Source organism: Wyeomyia smithii, chromosome 1 (genome assembly GCF_029784165.1).
Source record: "Wyeomyia smithii strain HCP4-BCI-WySm-NY-G18 chromosome 1, ASM2978416v1, whole genome shotgun sequence".
NCBI lineage: Eukaryota > Metazoa > Arthropoda > Insecta > Diptera > Culicidae > Wyeomyia > Wyeomyia smithii.
Genome location: NC_073694.1, coordinates 174,773,542 through 174,800,765, shown reverse-complemented (window position 1 = coordinate 174,800,765; position 27,224 = coordinate 174,773,542). Strand labels below are relative to the sequence as shown.

The 27,224-nt window shown below is 41.2% G+C and overlaps 1 protein-coding gene across 5 annotated transcripts; it reads left to right on the top strand.

Annotated features, from left to right (window-relative positions):
* The first annotated feature begins 417 nt into the window (after positions 1-417).
* On the top strand, positions 418-26,828 carry LOC129721703 (sodium-independent sulfate anion transporter-like). Of its 5 annotated transcripts, none has more exons than XM_055674610.1 (6): positions 418-661; positions 723-1,070; positions 24,454-24,592; positions 24,770-25,204; positions 25,264-25,623; positions 25,681-26,828. In XM_055674610.1, exons 3-6 carry the CDS (start codon positions 24,502-24,504, stop codon positions 26,649-26,651), a joined length of 1,857 nt encoding a protein of 618 aa, XP_055530585.1. In that variant the 5' UTR covers positions 418-661; positions 723-1,070; positions 24,454-24,501; the 3' UTR covers positions 26,652-26,828. The 5 variants fall into 5 exon arrangements, with proteins under 5 accessions (XP_055530585.1, XP_055530567.1, XP_055530601.1 ...); XM_055674592.1 differs by having other exon boundaries at positions 720-1,070; XM_055674626.1 differs by lacking the exon at positions 24,454-24,592 and having other exon boundaries at positions 720-1,070.
* Positions 26,829-27,224: the final 396 nt, after the last annotated feature.

The window sequence follows — 27,224 nt, the reverse complement described above, 5'->3', positions numbered from 1 at the left end:
ACAAAATGAATTTTATAGACAACTGCGGTGGTGAAATGGAAAAGTGTCTCGTTATATTCACCATTCAACACACTACTGCGTATCGGTCCACAAACAATGCTGAATGGGACAAGTTTTCGATTTGGTTTCCCCGCGTATTTCGAGTTCATTTCAGAACAGCTGTCTTCTGTTTTGTTTTGTGTATTACTTTTTTTACTTTGGCGTCTCGGCAAAGTTGCCAATATAAATGCAAAAATGGCAGATACCTAATTTCCCGCTAGACAATGATTTTTGCTAGATTTTTTTTCGTTTACATTGTCTCACAAAAAAAAAATAACTGTTGCATACCAACCGATAAACGGTCCCCTTTAACATTTTTGCCAGAATTTTAATTTGTAATGTACGAAATTTTTTTTTGGAACCTAGTGGCAACACTGCTATCAGGCCGGCTGAGGTCGTTCATGACCCGTTTCACAACAAATAATATATTCAATTAAGCTTAGGGTTTTTGGTTTTCTCAGCTTGTGAATTATTATTTGAATGGGCTACCATGAATATTGAAGTGGATAGAAACACGTTTCGTTATACGTGTTGTACGAAGCGGACGGCGAAATAAGTTGCAGTCCGCGTTTCAAGATCACGAATAAAAGGATTAAAATATACAACTGTAGCGCAAATAGCAGTAAGTATTTTCTGCGATAGTTTGTAGCAACAACTATAATACTTGACGATTATTTTAGCAGGCGTCGCTGTCAACGGTAAATAAGTGGGCTTTAGATAACTAACAATCGCCGTCGTGAAGCGCCCCATTTGGCATGCAACTGATAATAAATAAACAAGCCCGATTGTTTAGTGATATGTTCAACAGCGGAGAAAGATTAGTGAGTGTTCGGTTGAAGTCCCAAAAAGGTTGTTCTTTCGCCGCAGACAAGAGCCGGTAGCATTCGCGATACTGTTCTACCAGTTTGAATACCCGCAAGTTAGTTAAAGTTTATTTTGCTTTTCTTTAATGGACAAACGTAATGCAGAGCAGCATAAGATGTATCAGAACCTTCCCCAGGACGAGAACGGATTGGCGACAGTTATCGAAGGTGAGTGGCGTATTTTCTATCGATTCCGACAGACGCTGACTGCTACTTGACGAAGGAGGCCAGTTCTGGCGATAAGAATCAGCATGACTAGGTGTGGTAGAAAAGTATTTCCAACGTTGTTGACAACAATTCGAGGGTTGGTCAAAATTTATCGGGGAAATTTACACTGATGATATTTTTCGGATGATCAGACGTCTCGTTTTTAGCGTTGATTAGCACTATGAACCCAGTGCAGTTTGTCTTTTAGCTTTTGAATTTGCATTGTCACGATTTGAAAGTTTGTTAAACGAAAGAATGTAGCACGTGGTGAGAGTTCAAAATAACATTTGTAAAACCCGCGAAGTAAAGCACACAGCGGTCATCGAAGTTGGCATTGCTATGCATTGCTATTATTATTCGTTTATTATTGGTAATTACTAGTACCTCAAAAAAGATGTTCTGCATCATATCTGTACTAAAATACCTGTAAATAAAGCCAACTTGATACAACAGAACGATGTACGATATGCATGATGTAACGCTGAAGCAAGACAATGAATTAATTGTTTTCACAAAATAACATCTCTGATAAAATGCTGTGAGGTGTGGCAGTATGTTTGGTTCAATCGAACTACCTACATAACAATCGCATGATAAGAAAAAGATAAGCACTTTATTTTATTTAAAAAACCCCTGTCATGCAGAAAATTGCATAGATTATTCATATAATTCGCTGGGTAACTGTTTTTGAAACCATCGATATCTGATTATGCACACTTCTCTTATATTTATTGAAGAATATAAGATCTATTGACGGGTCATTCAATTGCGTTTTGAATACTGATAACAGCATCGGACTATCAAGAATAATGACGGAATGAGTGTTAAGTATACTAACATACTTCCACATTTAGGTTCAGTTTGGTGTGAAAGCTAGTTATCAAGTGCGACCGTGACCTCTTTATGTAACAAAGCAAAGGTTTAACGGAGAATACTGTAAGCCTTGCGATAACTTTATGTTTTTTTTTTGCCGATACGCCACACTCGTAAACTTGAGCTTATCGTGTAAGCCAATAAGAATACTTGATTTTTTATAGCGGCCACTAAGTTATTGGCATTATTTTGTCATCAGTTGTCACTGATTAAAGGCCGATTCTTAGCCTTAGGATCTTGGTTCGTTGTGCTGATAAGCTATTCTTCGGAATGCGATGCTGTGATGCGAGTGGCACATCAACTGACTCCGACATTTTTATTTATAACTCTTTGTTCATTTGAAATCATCATTAGTGAGTGACTTCCGCGACAAGGTTCACGTCGAATCAAGTGATATTGGAAGAATGATATCGCGACCTCGGAAGTATTAATTTCATTGTCAAAAAGAACTCAACAACTAAATCTTTCTGTAATAGAAAAAATGTTGACATTCTTTACATTCAAAAGTCGAAAGTGACACAAATCTCAAGAATGCGAAAAATGGCAATTTGTTGCAAAAATGTCAAAACATGGATGAGGTAAAAGCAAAGCCTCGGTGCTACATTCGGATTCTATACTCAACCTTCTATTTGTTATACATAGACTTAGCAGCCAACTGTTTTAGTGTACAGGACAATGGGGTCCTAAAGTTTTAAACGGTTTTCTGATTTTTATATATCAACTGGAAGAGTGCAATTTTCTGAGCAAAACGTGATTTTTAAAAAATGTTTATTGTTTTCCCTCGATTTTTAAATGAAGAATAAAAAACTGCTCGAAATGTCTTTAATGACAGTTCTCTCATATACCGTACATGGGCGAAACGTCATCTAAGACCTTTCGAGCAGTTTTTTTATTCTTCATTCAAAAATCGAAGAAAAACAATAAAAATTTTTTAAAAATCACATTTTGCTCAGAAAACGCGGCTCTTTCAAATGATATATAAAAACTGGTATAGCTTTAGGACCCAATTGCGGGGCTAGGCGCTACGATCCTTACTGACACTAACAACCTCTGTTGTGTCTGACTGCTTCTAGACCAGCTGGGAGGTTGGATAAGGAGTAGTGATGGGAAATATCGCCCAAAACGGACATCGATAACAATCAATAATTCCGGGGTTTTTATCGATATTATCGATAAATATCGATAATTTGACAGCTTACGTTTGCGGTAAAAAAAAATTTTCAGATGGCGATGAAAAAAAAAACTATTTCAGATGGTGATGAAAAAAACTATGCCAGATAATTGAGTTGGATAAATTTCCCATGGAAGGTCATCATGTTAGCTTCCTCACAAAAAAATATTACGTCCTTGTGTGCAGCCTTCCGGCAGTTAACCACAACTTTCGCCATGGCGGACGAAAACATGCGTGTAGCCATGTTTTTAAGCTCTTTCATCGTTTTTTTATTAATTCATCCTCCGTTTTCGCGACAAAATTGTTGGAATAGGTCTTGCGCTTCAAGTTTGTCCAGAAATTCTCGATGGGAAGCAGGTGGGGGACATTGGGCGGATTCGCCGACTTCGGTACCACATCGATATTCAGCCGCTCCATCTCCTCCAACGATCGCCGACGTCAAATCTGGCCAGAACACCGTGTCTTCGCGCTTATGGTGTTTCTTGATGAACATCGCAAATTCTGTCAGGCAATGCGTACTATAAATTTCCCCGTTCACGGCCAGCCCGGAGCGAAAGAAGAGCAACTTTAACATCCCTTTCTCGTTGATTGTCAGCCACAGCCGCACCTTCTTTGGGAACTTGGTCTGTGAAATAAACTTTACCTCGGTGCTTACTTCCTTCGTGGGGGAGGTAAAATACGAAGAGCCCTGCTAGTCGTTGCCATCCAGGGTGAGATAGGTCTGGTCGTCCAATACCACTGCCGCGTCGCGATTCGCCGGGAAAATCGACTTTACCATCTTATTCAACCGCTGTCGCTGCGATGCCAGAACCGGCATATCCGGCGTCCACAAAGTGCCGCACGATGTCCGTTTTTGACACAGTGGGGTACAGTTCTTTGAACGCGCACACTTCTGAACGGAGTAGCTTGACTTTTTTCGCCATCACAGTTAGAGTTTGACTGATAGAGCTGTCAAATTTTTTTTGCTAACTCATGGGTTACTATGATAGATGATGCATGAGTATTTTCGTCAGTGCGATTAAAGGTAAACCCATGAAAAATCGGCAATTTTTGTCCATTTTTTTACCGCAAACGTTATTCGACAAATGCAATTTTGCTATATAAATTTGTTAAAAACAGAGACAGAGATGGCCCAAACAGAATGGATACGTTTGCGTTGCGTTGACGTCAATGTGACAGTAAATGTATGGGCTTACTGTCAAATTGCCGCAAACGCAGCCGCAACGTATCCATTGTGTTAAGGCCTTGAATGACAAATTTTACGATACTGCGAATGAAAGATCAAACAACCGGACGAGTTAAACAGTTTGTTTTGGAAAGTCTTCGGGTTTTACGCCGGGAGTGCTTTCTACGAAGTAGTTTCAAACCGAAGTTCATTTTGAAGGTTGTATAATTAGGGAAATAATTGAAGCAGGCAAAATTCTGTCAATTTTTAAATGGCCAAAACTTCACGAAAAATGAATCAATTCAGACAAAACAGGTTTCATTTTACTGGAAAACTGTCCTAGTTTTTTAGTATTACTTGAGAACTGGACGTGACCAAGGGGCACTGGAAATGTTTCGGATTTCCGGAGTGTGCGCCAAAGTGTACAGAGCGTTGCAAATCGAGCGAGAAGTAAAACCTTTATTCTCCTTTCTGCTTGAGAACGAAACATATGTTACGCTTCTCGAGTCTTTTGTACACACGCTTTGGAGATACTCTTTCTTCTTCATGCATTCCCTTGAGTAGCAGCAAGCACGCACCGACACGAACAAACTCTTTCGTATTGCTACTCAGCTACCGTAAAATAGTACGTGAGTAGGAGTACTCGACTAAAATTGCTCGACTAGGATTGCTTGAAAAACTGTGCTCGAGAACGAAAATGCTTTCTTCCCGGTTTAGCCTCATGCACCGACAGTGGGGTAACGTGTAGGGTATCGGACTGCTTCGGTAAGTTTTTTACAGCAGTCTAATGCAAAACCAGCCGAAGCGAACCGCTGCCGAAGTAGTCCGATACCCTATCATTTTTTTTCCCTATGCAACCATCGCAAAGCATCTTGAAACGATTGTCTTCGGCTAGTTGTTCTCGCGAGTTGGGCAATAGGTACACACGAGTACACATGAGGAGAGTAGACGGGAGTGTGTGCATATGATCTCGGGAGTAAATGCGAGCAAGAAAGAACGAGAAATAGCTTGAATAGAGAATTCTCTACTGTGTGAAAGCGGCATCACCGAGAACCTCACATGAGGTGTTGCATGCCGCTTACGAGCGAGACTAACAACACTGAGTGTACATTTATGCAACGCGTAGAACTTTTTCTGACATTCTGTTTCACTTAGGTTTATATGTTGTCAATAAATCAGAATTTATTTCGGGTTCATTGGTAGCCAAAAATTGAAAATTCGCTAAGGAATCACCGAGGTATTTATCAAGTATGGGTGTTGATTTTGGCGGTTTTTTCCCTGTTGGGTACTAATTTTCTTTGAGCTTGCAGCACTCTAGCAGAATTCGATCGAACATTGTGGGTGTGTAGGTCTTGTTAAACCAAGCAACTTTGCAAACTTGCGTTTGAAAATTTATCTGGATTAACATTTAAAAAGGTCAGATTATTTTCACGCGGATTTTCTCTAAAAGGTTATTTATGCAGATTTTCAAATTAACGTGGTTTTTTACGCGAATTTTTGAATTAAAACAGTTTATCAAGCGGATTTCTGAATTAACATGGTTTTTTCACGAGGCATGTATCCCCCGCGTAAGAAAACCCAACTGTATTTGAACCTTTTCAATTAATCAATATATTTTAGTAAAAATTATCTGAACTTTCCTTCAAAAATATAAAAAATTGAGTTAAAGATCCTACTCTGAAAAAAATATAATTTTAAAAACAAAAAATGATTTTAGAAAATATCGGTGATCTCAGATTTTTTTAAATGAAGTATTTTAGATAGACAATTTCGTTGCCTAAAACGTTATGTGTGTTGCAAAAATGTACACTTTGACACACACTCTTGAAATCCGAAACATTATTGGTGTAGGTTGGTCACACCCAGAGTCTATGTTTATAATAAAAGTCCCGCAAAGATGAAACCAAAGGAACCAAATCAGTGTCAAACGAGGGTACCAATCGAGCAATGTAAATAAACAAGGTGATAATGTTAGGAGTGGATGAAAGTGTTGTAATTGAGCGTAATAAAGAATATGTGTTTTTCCGAAGTTTCACTTACACATTTCAATCCAACATTAAACCTGTACACTGGTTCACTCAAATTTAACAAAACATTACCGGTGTAATCTTTTAAAACTGTGTACCTTCTGAAGAACTTCAAAAAATGATATTCGCTTATGCATGGTGAAAAACAGAACTGTATAGTTTTTGGCAACAAACGGCATAGAAACTGTGTTGCCGAAACGATAGATTTTCTCTTCGCGCGACTCTATATACACATAGACTCTGGTCACACCAAGTTCCCAAGTAATACTAATATAATACTGTTTTCTAGTGAAATGAAACCGGTTATCAAAATTGATTCATTTTTCGCGAAGTTCTGGTCATTTAAAATTCGAGGGAATTTTATTTATCTCAATTATTTTGTCTACCTCAGGATATTTTTTGGCGCAACAATTTCGTTGATTTGGATTTTTAGTGGAACTAAAAATTGTTTGATGGGTAACAGATACTTTAAACCTAAACAGTTCCAAGGTAAACTAAACAATTACCAGAGAATTACCAATAGACTGCCGCTATGCATGTCCATCATATTATAAGAGTTGGCAAGCCAAAGAAAATGCATTTTATTACAATTTCGTATCATTGCTTTTTATGAGATGGTGCAAAAAGTTTGGATATTTTTTTAAAGTTCTCCAGTACTAAGTTGTCGAATTCATCTGTTCTTAGGAAACTAAAATCTATAAATACCTTATTAGTTACCATTATTTCTCAGAAACTCAGTGACACCCGGGGCTAAAGGTTCGCCCGCACCACCCTCAACAATGCTAAATCTTGTCGAATAGCAGCACCCAACAAATACCTAGCGGCAGAAGCAACTCCTGGGGTAGGGTAGGTGAGGTCTCCTTCTTTTGAGTCTCCTCCAGTAACCAGCCGCACTGACTTTTGCTTACCCTTATAATATCGATAATTATCGCTAACGTCAAAAAATTAACGATCATATCGATGACCATCATTTATCGATATTATCGATAAGTATCGATAAGTTTCCCATCAATATTAAGGAGTATGTATGAGGTAAAATTCTTATTACAGGGTATCGAAAATCAGGAAAATCAGGAAAATCAGGGAATGTCAGGGAATTCATTTTTCGCTCAGGGAAATCAGGGAAAACCAAAAAAATATTCAGGGAAAAGTTTTTAACAAAAGCGCGGTTCTTTTTTGAACGACTCTTTAGCGCAAAAACTGTTTTTTTTTCAGCATAAAAAACAATTTTGGGACCTCTACGATTCGGTTCCAAATCCGATTGAATACTTTTTTCACTGGGATTCCAGAGTTGTGTTAATCTACGTTGCACTTTTTTGTGCGGAATGCTGAAAAATATCAGGGAAATTAATATGATATTTCAGGGAATATCAGGGAAAATCAGGGAATTTCATCTTGAAAATTTTTTCGCCACCCTGTATTAAATTTGAATACAGTCGAATACTCTGTTATAATTTTTATGAATTGTAACTTGTTTTCGTCAGGGCATTTTTTCTAGAGGACTCAATTAAAAAAAAAATTAGCAAAATTATCCCACGTGTAGATTTGTGTCCAAATTTTAAGTAGACTTCCGAAAATGTATTTACATGATTTGAAAGGATCGATTCAAATTTAGAATACGAACGGTAAATCGCTGAAAACATCAAATTAACGGGGAAAGCCGGTAGTACTGTTAACATTGATTGTACTGTAATGAAAAAAGCAACAAACTCATTGGAGTAATGTCTCGAGTAAACATTGTAAGTGTGACTCTAAGTGAATCACATTTTGCTCGATGAAATAGATAAATACAAATATCACGGAAATCACGCTATTCGAAGTGTGTAACCTTCATTGGTTCATCCAAATACGAAAAAACTGCTCTTAAATAGCAGATACGTTTACACGATTAGCACAGACTTCTAGGCAAGGGTTCTAAGCTGTGTTCGGTCTTAGCGCGTCCTCCCTCAGTCGATTGGGGTGACGATAATCGAACCGAGCGGAAGTGTTTTGTCATAAAAACTTTTGTGTGATCGGGATTCAATATTTTTGTGCACTTCTGGATGAGTACGTTGAGTGAAGTTCATTGTAAAAGTTTTGTGAAGTTTGTTTTTGGCAGTTTTGATGGATGGATAATGAATTGCTGACGTCTTCATATATAAATATGTGAGATGCAGTCAATGTGTTGATTCTATTTGCCAACCAGTTAGCGAATGAATGATCGATGAAAATCGCAAATCGCATGATCAATGCTAAAATTATCTGCACTTTCGAAAAAAAAGTTTAATTTGATTTTTGTTGTAATAAAAAAAACACGTTACATTCAACCCGTGGTTACCTTTGATTAGTAATCAGCTAAATCTAGAATTCAGAGAACAGTTGGTAGGTAGTGCGATAACTCATAAATATTTAATTTACTTCATTAGTTGCAGACATCAGATTCACAATCAAGGTCGCATTAAATTAACGTGATTTTTTTGACTAACGGAGTATTCTAGAACGGCTTGCGCAAATGTACTGTTTTAAGTTAAAGTCTATGTAATTTTAGTGTAGGGTAAGGTGGGGCAAGATGGGTCACCTAAGCCAAATTTTCAATATCGTAACTGAAGCAATATCCAAATATGACCTATGTAGAATGCCTGTTAATATATAGTGTGGCGACACTGTCAAAATTGGAATACAAATTATCTGTCAGTGTCATTCCAATTGAGCAAACAACCTATTAAACACGTGTGGGGAAAAGAGAAAGGATGTTCAGTGTTACCAGCGTTACTTTGGATGACACGGCGCCACTCTAGTTATATATAGGCACTCTAGAACTATGAACACGTGACACATAGTCAAAAATACGTTACGCATCATGTAAAATTAATGTCACCACAAACAAAGTTATTTCACACTCAAAAACGGCACTGACCCATCTTGCCCCGTGACCCGTCTTACCCCACCTTACCCTATCAAATTAAGAAGAATGCTTCCAAATCACGTTTCGAATTTTATTCTTAAATTTTTTGAAGCATTTTTTCTTTGTTAAACAACAGCTTGACCAGATCGGTTGCTGGTCTTTTTTCCTGTGTAGACTCATCACTGCGACCAGTTCAGATCTATTGTAATATTGCCCAAGTGTTTTCGGTACTCCATACTTCATGTTATTGGCAGTATCAGTAAATGGATACGCTTATCATTTATATCCGTGCTTATGTGTAAGTTTTACATACCTTTTTCCGTTCAAGCTCACTGCTTTATTATACCGAGCCTCTGTCCATCCTAACAATATCGCCTAATTACAATTCCCTGGAGAGAACTTTCATACTTTACTCACACCAGCTTTATCATAATAAGGAATTATTTTTGTTAGAAGGAGAGTCAACAGGGTTCTGTAGAATTCAGATTGCAGGAAGGGTTCGTGGTGGGGAGCCCGAGAATAAACCCATGTTAAAGTCGTTTGATAACCAAATGGGCTGATTCTACTAAGATTCGAACCCACGAGCATCTGCTCATCAAAGCGAACCCTGTAACCTTGCGGCTGCGGAGCTCCCCCGGTTGCTGGTCTTAAAATTTATTTGCAATTTGAATTTTGTTCATTAAGGCAGACAGTGTGTGCAGCAGGGGAAGCGAAAAATAAGGGAACTGGAAATATGATAAAGATTTGGAAAAATATACCGCATCCCGAAGGGATGTGTAGTTAGGGATGAGCAATAGAATAAGTCGGCCGTAGAATGTGATACGCATATAGATTGTGGAACAGTACCACCGTCCCCCGTAGTTTAATTGGTCAAAACACCATGCCGGAGACAGGGAGATTGCGGGTTCATGTCCAGTCGAGATGCGGTATATTTTTCCAAATCCGTATTATATTTCCAGTTCGCTTATTTTTCGCTTTCCCTGCTGCACACTAGACTGGGACACGGTTATATGGGAAAAAAGCGATGGTGTTATTATTTCGCTCCCATGCACATTTCGTGTTCCTTATGGGTCCAATAACAACTGTGTAACTTTTCAGATCGATCGGTGAAACGCCCGATTTGCGCCCGATTTTTAAAGCTTCCATACAATTTTATATGGGAAAAACCACTTTTTCAAAACTTTTTCTATAGAGATGTCCAGTTGCACTGGTAGGGGCAGGCTACCCCGCCAGTGATTCGATACGCAGCTGATATATCAGCAAGAATAATTCTCCCGCACCGCTGTTACCCCGCTAGCAGCACGGACCATCATACGATCGAGCGAGTGGAAGTCAACTACAAGTGGCATCTACAAGGTCGCGTGTAGGACACGGCCACTGTGTCTCAACACGAAGCTGGATCGTCATTGTTTGTTCTGCGGAGACGCTCGATTAATCCTACTATCAGCCGTGAGGTCGTGACTTAGACGTTCGGTGAAGTATTACCTTTAGAATTTTTACTATTATTATCAATATTATTACTATGTTATAATATTATTATTAATATTATTATTGATATTATTATTGTTATTATTAATACTATTACTATAATTATTATTATTATTATTATTATTACTATTGTTATTAGTATTAGTATTACTGTCTTTTTTTTATTTGATCCATTGTAGATTGAAAAATTGTTTTTAAAATTTAACATCAACTACTTGAACCCCCCCCCCCCCCATATTCGAATATTTATCGTTTGTGTGCGGTAGAGCGTAACGCTCCCGCAAAATGGACGACATGCAGGTGCAACTTTTCCTGGAGGTGGAAACAAACGGGGAAGAAATTGAAATTTCTCCCATCAGCACACCCCTACCTTCCCCTGTGCCCTCCCCTTTGCCAAGTCCTGTACCAAGAGTACCGGAAGTACGGGTAAAAGCTTACCCAGATGCCGCTGGCGGTCCCTACGTTGTTTTTTTCCGGCCCATAAAGAAGCCATTGAATATTATCCAAATTGGCAAAGACCTGGCAAAACATTTTTCGGCCGTAACCGAGATTACGAAGGTGAGGCCGAACAAACTGCGAGTTGTCGTGAGTAGCTTGAAGCAAGCAAACGAAATTGCTGGCTACGAGCTCTTCACGAGAGAGTATCGCGTGTACATCCCTGCCAAGGATGTAGAAATCGACGGTGTGGTTACCGAGGGGAATCTCACTGTCGATGACATTTTGCGTCATGGAGTTGGCTGCTTTAAAAACCCCTTGATGCAAAGTGTAAAGATACTGGATTGCAAGCAATTGCATTCAGTATCCATCGAAGAAGGGAAGAAGAAATTCCTCCCTTCGGATTCCTTCCGAGTAACATTCGCCGGATCCGCGCTGCCGAACTACGTCCGCTTGGACAGGGTTCGTCTACCTGTACGCCTGTTCGTACCGCGGGTCATGCATTGCCAAAACTGTAAGCAGTTAGGTCACACAGCCACCTACTGCTGCAACAAGGCACGCTGTAGCAAGTGCGGAGGCAATCATGCTGAGAACGCTTGCAGTGGGGATACTGAAAAGTGTCTTTATTGCGAGGGAACTCGGCATGACCTTCCGGCATGTCCCGCGTACAAACAGCGCGAGGAAAAAATTAAGCGTTCCCTTAAGGAACGATCAAAGCGCTCTTTTGCAGAAATGCTTAAGAGGGCTGAGCCACCCTCGACAGGAAACATCTTTTCCTTTTTGCCAACCGATGAGGGTACATCTGACGATCCCGTCGAAGGGTGTTCCTATGCCTTGCCAGAGGGATCTAGGAAGAGGAGAATGCTCAACTCTCCTAATCTTTCTCGTAAAGGTCGTAAGATAACCCCTAGCGGAATGACCAATAAGACAACACAAAAAGGAAGCGGTGAAGAAAAACCGAAGCAAGTACCCCCCGGTTTTAATTTCAAATCAAACCAGGAGTACCCACCGCTTCCTGGGGCACCAAAAACCCCTCGGGCACCCATTTCTCGATCAGAAGACATAAAAGAAACAGGGTTCATAAAATTCTCTGATATTGTGGACTGGATATTTAAAACATTCAACATACCAGATCCCCTTCAAAACATTCTTCTTGCCCTTCTCCCAACAGTGAAAACCTTTTTGAAGCAACTCACAGCAACTTGGCCCCTCATTTCAGCTATCGTATCTTTCGATGACTAATTCGTTGAAAGAGGTTAGGAATTTTGTCACTGTGTTACAGTGGAACTGCAGAAGTATCATCCCCAAATTTGATTTATTTTCACATTTGATAAACACATACAATTGTGATGCGTTCGCGCTTTGTGAAACTTTTCTCAATTCAAATGACCAACTTAATTTCCACGATTTTAACATCATTCGTCGAGATCGAGACTCACACGGTGGAGGGGTACTTTTAGGGATCAAAAAGTGCTATTCTTTTTTCAGAATTGACCTCCCCTCGATCTCGAATATTGAAGTTGTTGCCATTCAAACGAATATGAATGGAAAAGACCTTTGCCTTGTTTCGTTATATATTCCCCCATCCGCGCGGATTGAACAGAAGCAACTCCTTGATATAGCAGAATTGCTTCCCGCACCTTTTTTGATTTTGGGAGATTTTAACTCTCACTGTTCGCTATGGGGGTCGCTGTACGACGACAACCGATCTTCTTTAATCTGTAACTTGATCGACGACTTCAATATGACAGTTTTGAATACTGGGGAAGCGACACGCGTACCTAATCCTCCGGCACGTGAAAGCGTGCTTGACCTATCCCTCTGCTCGACATCACTAGCGTTAGATTGCCAGTGGAAAGTAATCAACGATCCCCACGGTAGTGATCATCTTCCAATCGTTATATCAATTGCTAATGGTTCAACTCCCCCGAACCCAATCAATATTTCCTACGACCTTACACGTAATATTGATTGGAAGCGTTATGAGTCTATTATAGCGGAATCTATCGAGACTCACGAGGAACTTCCTCCGGAGGAAGAATACGCGTTCTTAGCTGGCTTGATAATCGACGCCGCGACGCAAGCTCAGACGAAACCGATACCCGGGGTAACGATTAGACAACGCCCTCCCAACAAATGGTGGGACAAAGAGTGCTCTGAGCTGTACGCGCGAAGGTCCGCGGCGTATAAGGACTACCGGGAGTACGGCACTGTCAACCTACTACGAAAGTACGAGGCACTGGGCAGGCAGATGAAGAGCTTAGTAAAGGCGAAAAAACGCGGGTACTGGCGGCGGTTCGTAAACGCGTTGTCGAGGGAAACAGCGATGAGCACTCTTTGGGATACCGCCAGGCGCATGCGGAACCGTGACGTTTCGAATGAGAGTGAGGAGTATTCAGATCGCTGGATACTCGATTTTGCCAAAAAGGTCTGTCCGGACTCTGTACCGGAACAGAAAACCTTTCGCGACGCGTTTATAGTAACTACGGAAGAGCCTCCATTTTCGATGTTGGAATTTTCAATGGCTCTCCTGTCGTGCAACAATAAGGCTCCAGGGTTAGATAGAATAAAATTCAACCTGTTGAAGAATCTACCCGACTCTGCAAAAAGACGCTTGTTGGACTTGTTCAACAAGTTTCTTGAGCTAAATATTGTTCCGCATGACTGGAGGGAGGTAAAAGTCATTGCTATTCGGAAACCCGGGAAACCTGCCTCTGATCACAATTCATATAGGCCGATTGCAATGCTCTCTTGCCTCCGGAAATTAATGGAGAAAATGATCCTCTTACGGTTAGACAAATGGGTCGAAACAAACGGTTTACTTTCAGATACTCAATTTGGCTTTCGCCGGGGCAAAGGGACGAACGATTGCCTAGCGTTGCTTTCTACTGAAATTCAACTCGCATTTGCTCGAAAAGAGCAAATGGCTTCTGCGTTCTTGGATATTAAGGGGGCTTTTGACTCTGTCTCTGTAGAAGTTTTAAGCGCGAAACTTCATTCGCAGGGACTTTCACTAAATTTGAATAACTTTTTGCTCAATCTGTTGTCAGAAAAGCATATGTATTTCTCACATGGCGATTCGACAACTTCCCGAATTAGTTACATGGGCCTTCCCCAGGGCTCATGTTTAAGTCCTCTCTTATATAATTTTTACGTCAATGACATCGATGAATGTCTTGCAAATTCATGCACGCTAAGGCAACTTGCAGACGATAGCGTTGTATCCATTACTGGTAGCGAGGCTAGCGATCTGCAAGGACCATTGCAAGATACCTTAGACAATTTGTCTGAATGGGCTCTTAAGCTGGGTATCGAATTCTCTCCGGAGAAAACTGAGTTGGTCGTTTTTTCTAGGAAGCATAACCCAGCTCAGCTGCAGCTCCTACTAACGGGTAAAACGATCTCTCAGGTTTTAGTCGCTAAATATCTCGGGGTCTGGTTCGACTCTAAATGCACCTGGGCTTGTCATATTAGGTATCTGACACGAAAATGCCAACAGAGGATTAATTTTCTTCGTACGATTACCGGAACCTGGTGGGGAGCCCACCCAGGAGACCTTCTAAGGCTTTACCAAACAACGATATTGTCAGTTCTTGAGTACGGCTGTTTCTGCTTCCGCTCCGCCGCGAACACGCACATTATAAAATTAGAGAGAATACAATATCGTTGTTTGCGTATTGCCTTGGGTTGCATGCAGTCGACCCATACGATGAGTCTTGAAGTGTTAGCGGGTATTCTTCCGTTGAAACATCGTTTTTGGAATCTCTCTTACCGGTTGCTAATTCGATGCACAGTTAGGAACCCATTAGTAATTGAAAATTTCGAGAGATTGGTCGACCTTCAATTTCAATCCAGATTTATGACTTTATATTTTGACTATATGGCTCAAGATATTAATCCTTCTTCATACGATTCCTCCAATGTCGCACTTTTAGATACTTCTAATAATGCTATATTTTTCGACACCACCATGAAACAAGACATTTCTGGTATCCCGGATCAATTGCGACCCCAAGAGATCCCTAAGATTTTTTCGAATAAGTTCAAACATGTTAGTTATGATAAAAGGTTTTACACTGACGGATCTAATCTAGATGAGTCCACTGGCTTCGGTGTTTTCCACGAAAATTTTACCGCCTCCTACAAACTCGATGCTCCTGCTTCCGTGTACGTCGCAGAACTTGCTGCTATTCAGTACTCTCTTGGAATCATCGAAACCCTACCCACAGACCACTACTTCATCTTCACAGACAGTCTCAGTGCCATTGAGGCTCTGCGATCGATGAAGCCTGTGAAGCACACCCCGTATTTCCTGGGGAAAATACGGTGGTTTTTAAGTGCTTTAACAGATAAAAATTACCGGGTTACCTTAGCGTGGGTCCCTTCTCATTGCTCGATTCCGGGTAACGAAAAGGCTGACTCTTTAGCTAAGGTGGGTGCTATTGATGGCGATATTTATGAAAGACCAATTGCTTATGATGAATTTTATAGCATTTTGCGTCAGAGAACACTCAACAGTTGGCAATCATCATGGAACTCAGATGAACTGGGACGGTGGCTACATTCCATTTTTCCTAAGGTATCGACGAAAGCATGGTTCAAGGGGTTGGATGTAGGTCGGGACTTCATTCGCGTGATGTCTAGACTTATGTCCAATCACTACACGTTAAACACGCATCTCTTTCGTATAGGGCTTGTAGACAGTAATCACTGCGTTTGTGGCGATGGCTACCATGACATCGAGCATGTTGTTTGGTCGTGTACCGAATACTGTGGTGTTAGGTCCGAGCTTATAGATTCCCTTCGGGCCCGAGGAAAACAACCGAACGTACCCGTTAGAGACATTCTGGGAAGCGGTGATCTCCAGTACATGACACAGTTATACAGCTTTCTGAAAAACGCTGACATTAAAATTTAAAATTTTCTTTGTCTATTTGTCAGATTAAGGATACAAATATGCTATGCTGAAGACACGGAAACGAAGAGCCCGCAACTATGCTTACACAAATATTTTGAACCCACAACAAACATGAATACAATTGCTCTACCAGTTGAAAAACAAAGTTCCAAAATAGTTTTAAGTCAAAATTGTATCTCCCCTCCTCTCACCTTAAATCCCCACTAGCTCGTAGTCGGCCGCGAGAATAAAGAAAAGGCCTCCCTCTTTTCCCTGCTAACGTAGAATTAAAACGAATTGTACTTGGCTCAGTAAAACAGAAAATGTATCGTGCCGTGTCAAATAAACTAATCTAATTTAAAACTAAAATGTCCAGTTGGCTTCTAAAAATATATCAATACATGATATTTATAGGAAATTTTCCTGGGAAAACTCTTCTGAAGACCGCAAGGCGCTACCTTGCTTGTGAAAAAAGATATTCACCCCAGACTGTTTGAATATCTGACGAACGGCTCACCATTGAATTTTATTAGCAATACTGATGCAGCATGCTACTGTTGCAAATTCAACCATGTGATGAGAAATGATATCGCTTAAATTTATTTTGGAGGCTTCCCTGATCACACTTTGAAAATTAATTCCACGCGAAATTATTTCTCATACTTAAGCAAGTTTGCAATAGCAGCATGCTGTAGCAGTGTTGCTGGAAAATTTCCATGGCGAGCCGTCCGTCAGACATTCAATCAGTTTGGGGTGAATAGCTGTTTCTACAAGCATCGTAGCGCCTTCAGAAGAGTTTTACCTAGGAAAATTTTCTACAAACATCATGTATTGATAATTTTTTAAAAGCCAACTTGACATATCTAGAGAATAAGTATTGAAAAAGTGGATTTTCCCATATAAAATCGTATGGAAACTTTAAAAATCGGGCGCAAATCGGGCGTTTCACCGATCGATCTGAAAAGTTACACAGTTATTATGGGACCCATAAGGAACACGAAAAGTGCATGGGAGCTAACATTTATTTTTTGTCCCACCCTACTGCATACACTGTCTGCCTTAATGAACTTGAATGTTAACGGGTAAAATCCGTTGTTAAAAATAGAGATTAGTTCGAAAAAATAAATTTTATTGTTTAGGCAATATCTGTCGATGTAAGAATATAAACATTTTATATACATTTAACAGATTGTTTGTATACTTTCAATGTGCGCTTCCAAAAAAAGGTTTTTGTCGTAAATAGCCCTTGTCAGACAAACCTAAGAAATCCTCGTACATCTTGATAACGTAATTAATGACCAGGCTAACGAGGAAAAACGGCTCTCTAGGCCAATGAACAAAAATTGAGTTTTAATAGCTTTGAGAGATGTTTTCCACTTTTGCAAGTGGGTAGTCAATATATTTAAGCTTTTCTCCAATCGACTGCATATGACATGAAGAGCTGATAAAAATTATTTCCACTACCGGAATTCTTCGAAAATTTCAACCAATCTTCTTCAATTCCCTTTTAATCCTTTTTAATAAACGCAGCCTTGTTTCAGATACACTAGATTTTCATCTTTGAAACGAACTGCTATACCTCGATGAAACATTTCACGTGCATCGGTAACGATCACGCAATAAAATTTTCTGAAAATTCAACCAAATGAAGAATCGTTGCTTTGATGAAGCGAAAATGAAAATCAAGCAGCAAAGTGTGCTCAAAATGAAACGCCAAAATGGATCCAAGAGCGGACTTTACGGTTGCTTACGAGGTAGTATTTTTCTCATCCACTACTAGTGGCATAATGCCACTATCCAAATTTGTCTGAATTTACAAAATTAATTTTCAGAAAATTTTGAAAGGATGACCCAAGTAACAATTATTGTTGCTTAAACATTTACTCGATCACTTTTATTAGGATACAGTTGAACGAAAACCGAAATGGAAAATAAGAAACTTCTGTTCAATGGTTGTTCAGTTAAATTTGGACAAATTATCCGATACACAGTTGTTTAAGAAGGGCGGAGAGGGTTTTGAGCAACAACAGCAAAATATTTTATTCAACACTTGTTAAACCAGCGTTGAACTGATGCACTGGAAAACATTTACCTGCTGACTTGCTGATACCTGAACAAAATTTTTCGAAAAATCGACAATAGGATGTCAATGTATTGGAGAAATTTGACCTTCGAATTTCGATTAGCAGTGGTGCTCAAAAGTTTCGTCTTCTCGAAAAAGTCTCCATCCAAAATTAAGGCTATAGCCCCCTGTAGGATTTACTTAGCCTTTCCTAGAGTTGATCATACCATTACTAATTTTGCTTCTCGAAATTGTTCAGTTGACACAAGAGGACTGGGAATTCTAAATAATAATAATTTCTTTCATCGACGACACCAAAATAGTTGTGAATCTACTTCAACAAGGCAACAATTCGATAAAAATAATGACGTCATTGGGTACGCATTTACTCTTTTTGCCCTACCTCTCTATCTCTTCTCTTGCCTTTATTGACGCGCGTTTTGATTTCATCACTTAGTTTACTCTTAAGACGACAGACCGATTTTCGATCCAGTGCCGAATCCAGAATACGTCACCATGTCCCTCGGTCTTGGGCTGCTATTCTCCAATCGCCCCTAACACCTATTTCGCGTGCATCCTCGCCGACAGCACACATCCAACGACCTCCATCGGGATTCCTGCTAAATATAGCCTTCGCTTGATGCTCATCCGGCATTCTCGCTATATGCCCAGCCCACTGAAGCCTGCCGTGTTTTATCCGCTTGACTATATCCGCCGATTTGTATGCCTGGTACACTTCATGGTTCATGCGTCTGCGCCAAACACCACTTTCTAGTTTGCCGCCAAGGATTGAACGCAAAATCCTACGCTCAAAAACACCAAGAGCTCGCCGATCAGCCTCTTTCAGCGTCCATGATTTATGGCGGTAGAGAGCCACCGGATAAATCAGTGTTTTATAGAGTGCAAGTTTAGTACGGATTTGCAGACTGCGGGAACTTAGCTGGTTACGTAATCCGTAAAAGGCCCTGTTTGCGGCTGCTATACGCCTCTTTATCTCACGGCCAACCTCTAGCACCACCGCAGCACCAACCTCCGACGGACTACCACGCACTCTGCCAGCCACCATGTATTTCGTTTTTTTTACAGAGTTTATGACAAGCCCTCGCAGCTTCCCTCCTGAGAGGTCCGAAGACCTCTTCCACTGCTCTACGATTAATACCAAAAATGTCGATACCATCCGCAAAACCTAGAAGCATGTGCGACTTCGTAATGATGGTGCCGCTTCTCTGCACACCAGCCCTCCGTATAGCACCTTCCAATGCGATGTTGAACAATAAGTTCGAAAGCCCGTCATCCTGCTTTAAACCGTCTAACGTCACGAAAGATTCCGATATCTCACCGGCTATCCTGACGCTTGATGAAGAACCTTCAAGGGTGGCACGTATCAGCCTAATCAGCTTTGTTGGGAAGCCATGTTCGAGCATAATCTGCCATAACTCATTTCTCTTAACTGAATCGTACGCTGCCCTGAAGTCTATGAACAGGTGGTGCGTCTGCAAGTTGAGTTCTCGAAATTTATCGACGATTTGTCGCAAGGTAAACATTTGGTCCGTCGTGGAGCGTCCCCTCGAAAACCGCATTGGTACTCGCCAACAAAGGTCTCCTGCAACGGCCTCAGCCTGTGGAACAGGATGCGGGAGATAATTTTGTACACGGTATTGAGAAGAGTTATGCCCGGATAATTGATATAGTCCAGGCGATGACCTTTTTTGTAGATCGGGCATTTGAGACCCTCCAACCAGTCCGAGGGCAATTCTTCATCAGACCACACTCTCAGCGTGATCCGATGGATGGCACGTTTCAGCTGTTCGCTCCCGACTTTGAAGAGTTCGGCGGGAATGCCGTCCTTCCCGGCTGCCTTGCAGTTTCTCAGCTCTTTCACTGCTCTCTTCACCTCGTCCATGAATCCACAGCTTGACCATTATTCTCAATAGTCATCCTGCTCCTTTCGACTCCACTGTTTCCCTCACCGTTCAACAGCACACTGAAGTGTTCCTTCTAACGCCTGGCCGCCTCTGTTTTATCGGTTATCAGGTTCCCCTCCCTATCGTTGCACATGACAGGGGCTAACACGTTTCGATTCCTGATTCCGTTGACCTTCTTGTAGAAGCTCCTCGCATCGTGCCTGGAGAAGCAACCTTCCGCCTCCGCAAGAATACACTCCCAATGCTGCCGTTTCTTCCGGCAATGGAGTCTCTTTTCAGCGGCTCTAGCATCTCGATATCTACCCACGCTCTGACGAGTCACAGCCGTGGCCAACATGTCGCGGGGCGGTTCTAGGGGCAGGGTACCTGGGTACCCACCAAAATGAAATGCTTCTTACTCCTTCAATTCTTGACCGATTTTCGATCTTGAGCCGTCAAAATATTGGAAAATTTGTCTATTTTTAGTATGTGGGGCCGAAAGAGCCATTGGTCTTTTTATGGTTCCCGTAAATCCGGATCTTCGAGACCATGTTCGAGGTCGGGAATCTGCTCCGAAATGGCCATTTCGGACAACTTATCAAATTGAATCTGAATGAATGAAAATCAACTCCTAGAGTGATTCCATGAATTTTGATACCAATGTTGGTCGGTTTTATCGACAATTGTACTACTTTGTCTTACCGGAACATGCTCCCGAAGATCCGGTTTTACAGGAATCAGGTGTGGTCACTGGTTCATGTCGGTCTTAGATTCTAAAAGTAGAAAGATTTTCCAATATTTTGACAGGCCAAAATCGAAAAGCAAGAAGCATTTCATTTTGTGGGTACCCAGGTACCCTGCCGAGTACTTATGGGGCAAAAAAATTCGAAGTCTTCCTCTACGACCCCCTCTGCTGCTATAAATAGTCTGATGATGGGAAATGGTTTATTTCCACTAGTTAGGAGTATTCCATAAGTTTCAGCTGGCTGAGTTGAGGTTATCCTTGTTTTTTAAAGCAATAAAGTCTGAAAAGGTACCCGGGTACCCTGCCGAGTACATAACGGTTAACAAGCCTCAGGCCATTGTCGATCGTAGTAGAGTGGAAGCTTTCCCTACCAGTTACGGGGCGGAAGAAGTCTTCCTGCCCGACCTGTGCATTTGCATCTCCGATGACAATCTTTATATCGTGTCCTGGGCACTCATTGTATGTCTTTTCCAGGAGCTCATAGAATTCCTCCTTTTCGTCATCGGGTTTCTCGTTGGTCGGTGCGTACACATTTATTATGCTGTAGTTGAAGAATTTGCTCTTAATTCTCAACACGCATATACGGTCACTGATCGGCCTCCATCTAATGACACGGTTAATCTGTTTTCCAATTAGCACGAAACCGACTCCTCTTTCTGCTTTCACGCCGCCGCTATAGTAGATATGGTACTTAAATGAAGTGTCCGCAATAGGATCTACTGCCCGGAATTCGCGTTCTCCCGATTTCGGCCACCGCACCTCTAGGATAGCTGCAACCTCCACATTCACCTTCCGCAGCTCTCTAGTCAGGATACTTGCGCGGGTGGGTTCGAATAGAGTCCTTACATTCCAAGTACCGAGTTTCCAATAATCGTTGTCCTTTTTCGTTCGCCTAGGTCCATGCCGATTATTCCGTTCCGTATTTATATCTGGATTGCTCGTAGTATTTATTATACGGTATGCTGCTTTACTAGGGCTGCGATACCTAGTCTCGCGACGGGGCTGCCCTCTTTGATATAGCTGGCTAGACACCGCGTTTCATGATTCAGCCGCCCGCTCCGGATCAGACGCTGTTGTACGCCGCCCCTAACATGGGAAAACAGCCGCGTACGTTCCCCCTTCCCAGTTAGCATACGACCAAAGTTTCCACCGGGGGTTGGTTACCCGATCTCCGCTAAGGTTACTCGTATCCCGGTCGGCACCACGTGGAGGTTGGGATAGGAGTTGCTGGACAGAGGTGAATGACCACAATAGGATCTCAAGTGACACGTGTCCAACCATTCGCCAACCTGGCGAATGGCCCCTAACGTTTGTGGTAAAAAATGGACTTTTTCAGATGGTGATAAAAAAAAAACTAAGACAGATGATTGAGTTGGATAAGTTTCCCATTTAATGATAATTATATTATCTTATTTGCAAAAAAAAATTTACGCCCTTGCGAGCGGCCTTCCGGCAGTTAACCGGAACATTCGCCATGGCGGACGAAAACATGCGTGTAGGCATATTTTTAAGCTCTTTCTCCGTTTTTTTTATTAATTTCCGTTCTCGTGACAAATTTTTTGCAATAGATCTTGCGCTTCAAGTATGCCCAGAAATTGTCGATGGGACGCAGCTGGGGGACGTTGGGCGGATCCGCCGAGTTCGGTATCACACCGATATTCAGCCGCTCCATCTCCTCCAAAGATCGCTTCGAGAAGTGGGCCGACGCCAAATCTGGCCAGAACACCGTGTCTTCGCCCTTATGGTATTTCTTGATGAACGACGCAACTTCTGGCAGGCACTTCGTACTATAAATTTCCCCGTTCACGGCCAGCCCGGAGCGAAAGAAGAGCGGCTTTGACGTCTTCTCACTGATTGTCAGCCACAGTAGCACCTTCTTGGGGAACTTGGTGTGTGAAAAAAATTTCACCTCGGAGCTCACTTCCTTCGTGGGAAAAGTGAAATACGAAGTACCCTGCCAGTCGTTGCCATTTAGGGTGAGATAGGTCTCGTCGTCCATCACCACTGCCACGTCGCTATTCGCCAGGAAAATCGACTTGAACATCTTATTCAACCGCTGTCGCTGCGTCATTGCCTGCAGCTCCCAAATCAGTATGTCCATGTTCTCCAGATACTTTTTAACTGTTTTACCGCATGCACCAACCTCCCGGCCAAATGCACGCAGCGATTCAGCCACTTTTTCCTCGGTCTTCCTCTTCAGCATCCTTTGAAGCTTCTTGTCGCTCAGGGTCGTTAGCCGCCCGGAACTGGGCTTACTTTCGATGCTGTGATCGTTGTCCAATAGTATCAAGATGTTGTAGATGACGGAACGGGCACAAAGTGCCGCACGATGTTTGTTTTTGATGCGGTGGGATACCGTTCTTTGAACGCGCACACTTCTGAACGCAGTAGCTTCACTTTTTTCGCCATCACGGTTAGGGTTTGACTGATAGAGCTGTCATTTTTTTTTTGCTAACTCATGGGTTACTATGATTGATGATGCATGAATAGTTTCGTCAGTGCGATTAAAGGTAAACCTATGAAAAATCGGCAATTTTTGTCTATTTTTCTACCGTAAATCGATTCGAACGAAAATGCGAATACGAACTTTCAACATTTTCGTATTAATCTAATCTAATCTCTTGAACGGTATGGTAGTGAAGTACGGAAAGTTGAAAAATGAAAGCTTAGGGTGTTAGAAACAATCTTTACTATAGCGGTAACTTCGGAAAATGTTGTTTAGATGGCCCACAAAAGCAAATTAATGAAAAAAAAAAACAGATATTTGAAGATTTCTTTTTTAATAAAATATTAAAGTTTGATCCTTAGTCGAGTCGAAATGATTAGGTTCTCTAGTTTTGAAAATAGCAGTCCATTTCAAGGGAAAACTCACTAGCATTTGTATTTTTGTGATTGAAGCTGCTTATTCGAGGAATTGAAATAATACCGTATAATATGCATCTCCCGATGTTATCACTCGAGCTAGTATGACGTTAGAGAAAAGTCATTCATCCTTAATTTCAATGTATTTTTCGTATCAGCACAAACTTTTTATTTTGTATTCGTCAAATTTTCGACTTTTTAAAATTTATCATTAAATTTAATAATAAAGGCCCTATCCTATCGAGCAAACCAAACATAAAATAACAAATTTTGCCAGACCTTTTTGCCTTTGTTGGTATCATTATGCTAAATTTCTCATACAGATAGTGAACAAGTAGACGACCGATTTGAAAGATTTATAGAAAGATATGCAAGAAATTGGTGTTTTTAATATTTTTTTTTTCATTATTATTCCGGAGATAGTTTTTTCGACTTCTAATTCAAATTTTAGGGTAAGTTTTTCTCAGGACGATTTTGTTTCGGATGGTTCAACAAAAGTTACTAAAATTTGTTTATCAATATTTATAACTGAAACCGAATATTCGATAGTACTCATGAACCTGATGGATTATCCCTCTAGAGTACCAGGCTCTAAAATCAAGTGGATATTTCCAATGCAACGCATTGCATTCATAAAACACGATAACCGTTTAAAGCATACTTCATTCCCACGTTATCACGTTGTCGCTTATGTGTTCCATATTTCGAAACATCCAAAGCCAGAGGAAGAGAGAACGCTTTGTTGTGACCTACGTTCATTACCCCTCACGCCCCATTGATCGTAGATAATTCGCGGCCTGTTGATCAGTGCGCCTATTTGTATTGTTTCAGTTCTGATTTGACCGCTGGTTCCGACAGTCGTTAGCAATTCGCTTAGCAATGACACCCAATCTTCCGGGTGGTGCGGTTCCGGATGGAAACATTCAGGTTTTGGCGTTGGAAGAGAAGCACGTTGCAGTCGGCAAAGACGGTAGGAATAACTTGTTGTTTATGAAATTCAACGGTACTTGCTCGTACGTACGTGCCCGGAATAATCGAACATCAAAGCACATGTCGACGAACGCCGGGACTATCGTTTGACCTTGACTTCATATGACTGGCTATGACTTGGATTGAACTTTAACTCACTATAATGTTGTGATTTTAGGTAACATAGATGACGATTATTCGGAACAGTTCCCACCGGTTGGGGCACTTCTAGTCAACAAAATTCGAAATGGGTGGTGCAGTGAAAAGTTGTTGAAAAAGCGATTACCAATTCTTCAGTGGTTACCCGGCTATCGCAGGGAGTATTTCGTGGAGGATATCGTGGCAGGTCTAACTGTTGGATTGACCGTCATTCCACAGGGAATAGCCTATGCGGTCGTTGCGAGCCTGGAACCGCAGTACGGACTGTATTCAGCTTTTGCTGGTTGTTTCGTGTACTTCGTGTTTGGTAGTTGTAAGGATATCACGATCGGTCCGACTGCCATCATGTCACTGATGGTGCAGATTCATGTGGCCAATTTGGGACCCGCATTCGCTATATTGTCGGCATTTTTAGCCGGCTGTATCATATTGGTGCTAGGACTTTTAAATTTAGGTATAATTTACACTTAAACTTGTTTTGAAACCTAACTTTAATTTATTGTTTTCTTTCAGGCTTTTTAGTGCAATTCATTTCCATGCCCGTGACGGCGGGCTTCACATCGGCAGCCGCAATCACCATAGCCAGTGGTCAGGTTAAATCGTTACTTGGGCTACCAGGTAAATCCAACGAGTTCCTCGAGTCCTGGATAAACGTCGTTGAGAATATTCACCTAACTCGTTTGTGGGACTCCATATTGGGAGTTAGCTCAATTGTAATACTCTTGCTGATGATGCAGCTAAAAAATCTCGATGGTCGTTGGAAAACGGTCGGCAAGTATCTGTCGTTGTCTCGCAATGCCATTGTGGTCATTGGAGGTACATTGCTGGCTTATATCCTAAGTACAGACGGAGTAGCTCCTTTCTTGTTGACTGGTAAATTATCCCTAAGTTGAATAAAATTGTGCTACTAAGACATAGCTGGATTTTCAGGTAACGTAACGTCAGGGTTACCACCATTTCAACTACCACCTTTTTCGACGGTGGTCAACAATCAAACCTACACCTTCACCGACATGGTATCCGAGTTGGGTACCTCGGTAATAGCACTTCCACTGATAGCAATTCTGGAGAGTATCGCAATTGCTAAAGCTTTCTCCAAAGGTAAGACAATAGACGCCACGCAGGAGATGATCGCCCTAGGTCTGTGCAACCTCGCTGGTTCCTTCTTCTCGTCAATGCCCGTCACAGGCTCATTCACGAGATCAGCTGTCAACAACAGCAGCGGAGTTAGAACTCCCGCTGGTGGGGTAACAACGGGTCTCGTAGTGCTGCTGGCGTTGGGTTTACTGGCCAGCTCTTTCTTCTACATTCCGAAAGCCACTCTTGCCGCAGTGATCATTGCTGCCATGTTCTTCATGGTGGAGTTTCACGCGGCAGCCGAAATCTGGCGAACGAAAAAGATCGATATAATTCCGTTCTTCACGACACTTATTGCTTGTCTTTTGATTGGGCTAGAATACGGAATGATTATTGGAATCGGAGTTAATCTTTGTTTTGTACTCTACCTTACATCCCGTCCCAATATTATCCACCGAATCGAGAGGGTAAACGATTACGAGTTGCTGGTTGTGAGCCCAGATCAAAGTTTAATCTATTCATCGGCGGAATATCTCAAATATCGGGTCCTAAAACTATCTCAACAAAATCAGGTCGATGTGGTGATAATTAAGGGCTCTGCCGTTAGTTATATTGATTCTACGGTAGCGAAAATTCTTGCCGGAATTGTTGAAGATCTGCGCGTTCAGGGTAAACCGGTATACTTCTGGAACTGGCAGCGTTCGGTGCAGCATACTGCCTTTCGGCTGGATTCCGCGTTGTTTGTGCCGCTTTTTAAACGCGGAGACTCAACGCTCGAGATTGTCAAGTGCTGGACGCTGAAAAGCAATCGGAACGACGCCTAATGTGATTTTGTGGGTACCTAATATTGTGCTTTAATCTAGTTTCGTAAGTTTACTTAGTTTGTAGCGTAAAACCGACAGTAAAGAAAAACGAAAGTATTTTTAGCTATATATGAACAGATTTCATCGTGCGGTTGATGTAAATAAACTTTTTGTTGCGAAATATTTTTGTAACTCGAATGATCTCATCTAGGGTATATTTATTCTGATGACGGATTCCACATCAGTACACCATTGCTCAGGCTACTTTCTATCGCCGAAACGTTTTAGAATTATTATTTTCAATATTTTGACACTTTTGTTATTTTTAACAAATCGGAAATGTAATATTTTTGACCTTTGCTGCACTTTTGACATTTCCAAAAAAATCACATCAGATTTTTAATACATTTCTTTTTTTCTCTTTTCTCGAATTTGGATGTTTCGAATATGATTCGTCTCTGTTGCAGACTGAAAACCTCAAAAATAAAGACTAAAATTGAAAAATCCTTTTTCAGCTTGTTAATAAAACTAATTTTAGTGGTGGAAAAAAGACTACGTATTCACGTATGATACTATAATTGAACAATAAACCGT

Excerpts from the sequence above, each read along its gene's own strand:
- LOC129721703 (XM_055674610.1), top strand. The coding sequence starts at position 24,502 with ATGACACCCAATCTTCCGGGTGGTGCGGTTCCGGATGGAAACATTCAG. Across the intron at positions 24,593-24,769 it reads CGTTGCAGTCGGCAAAGACG|GTAACATAGATGACGATTAT; the intron begins GTAGGAATAACT and ends TTGTGATTTTAG. Across the intron at positions 25,624-25,680 it reads AGCTCCTTTCTTGTTGACTG|GTAACGTAACGTCAGGGTTA; the intron begins GTAAATTATCCC and ends CTGGATTTTCAG.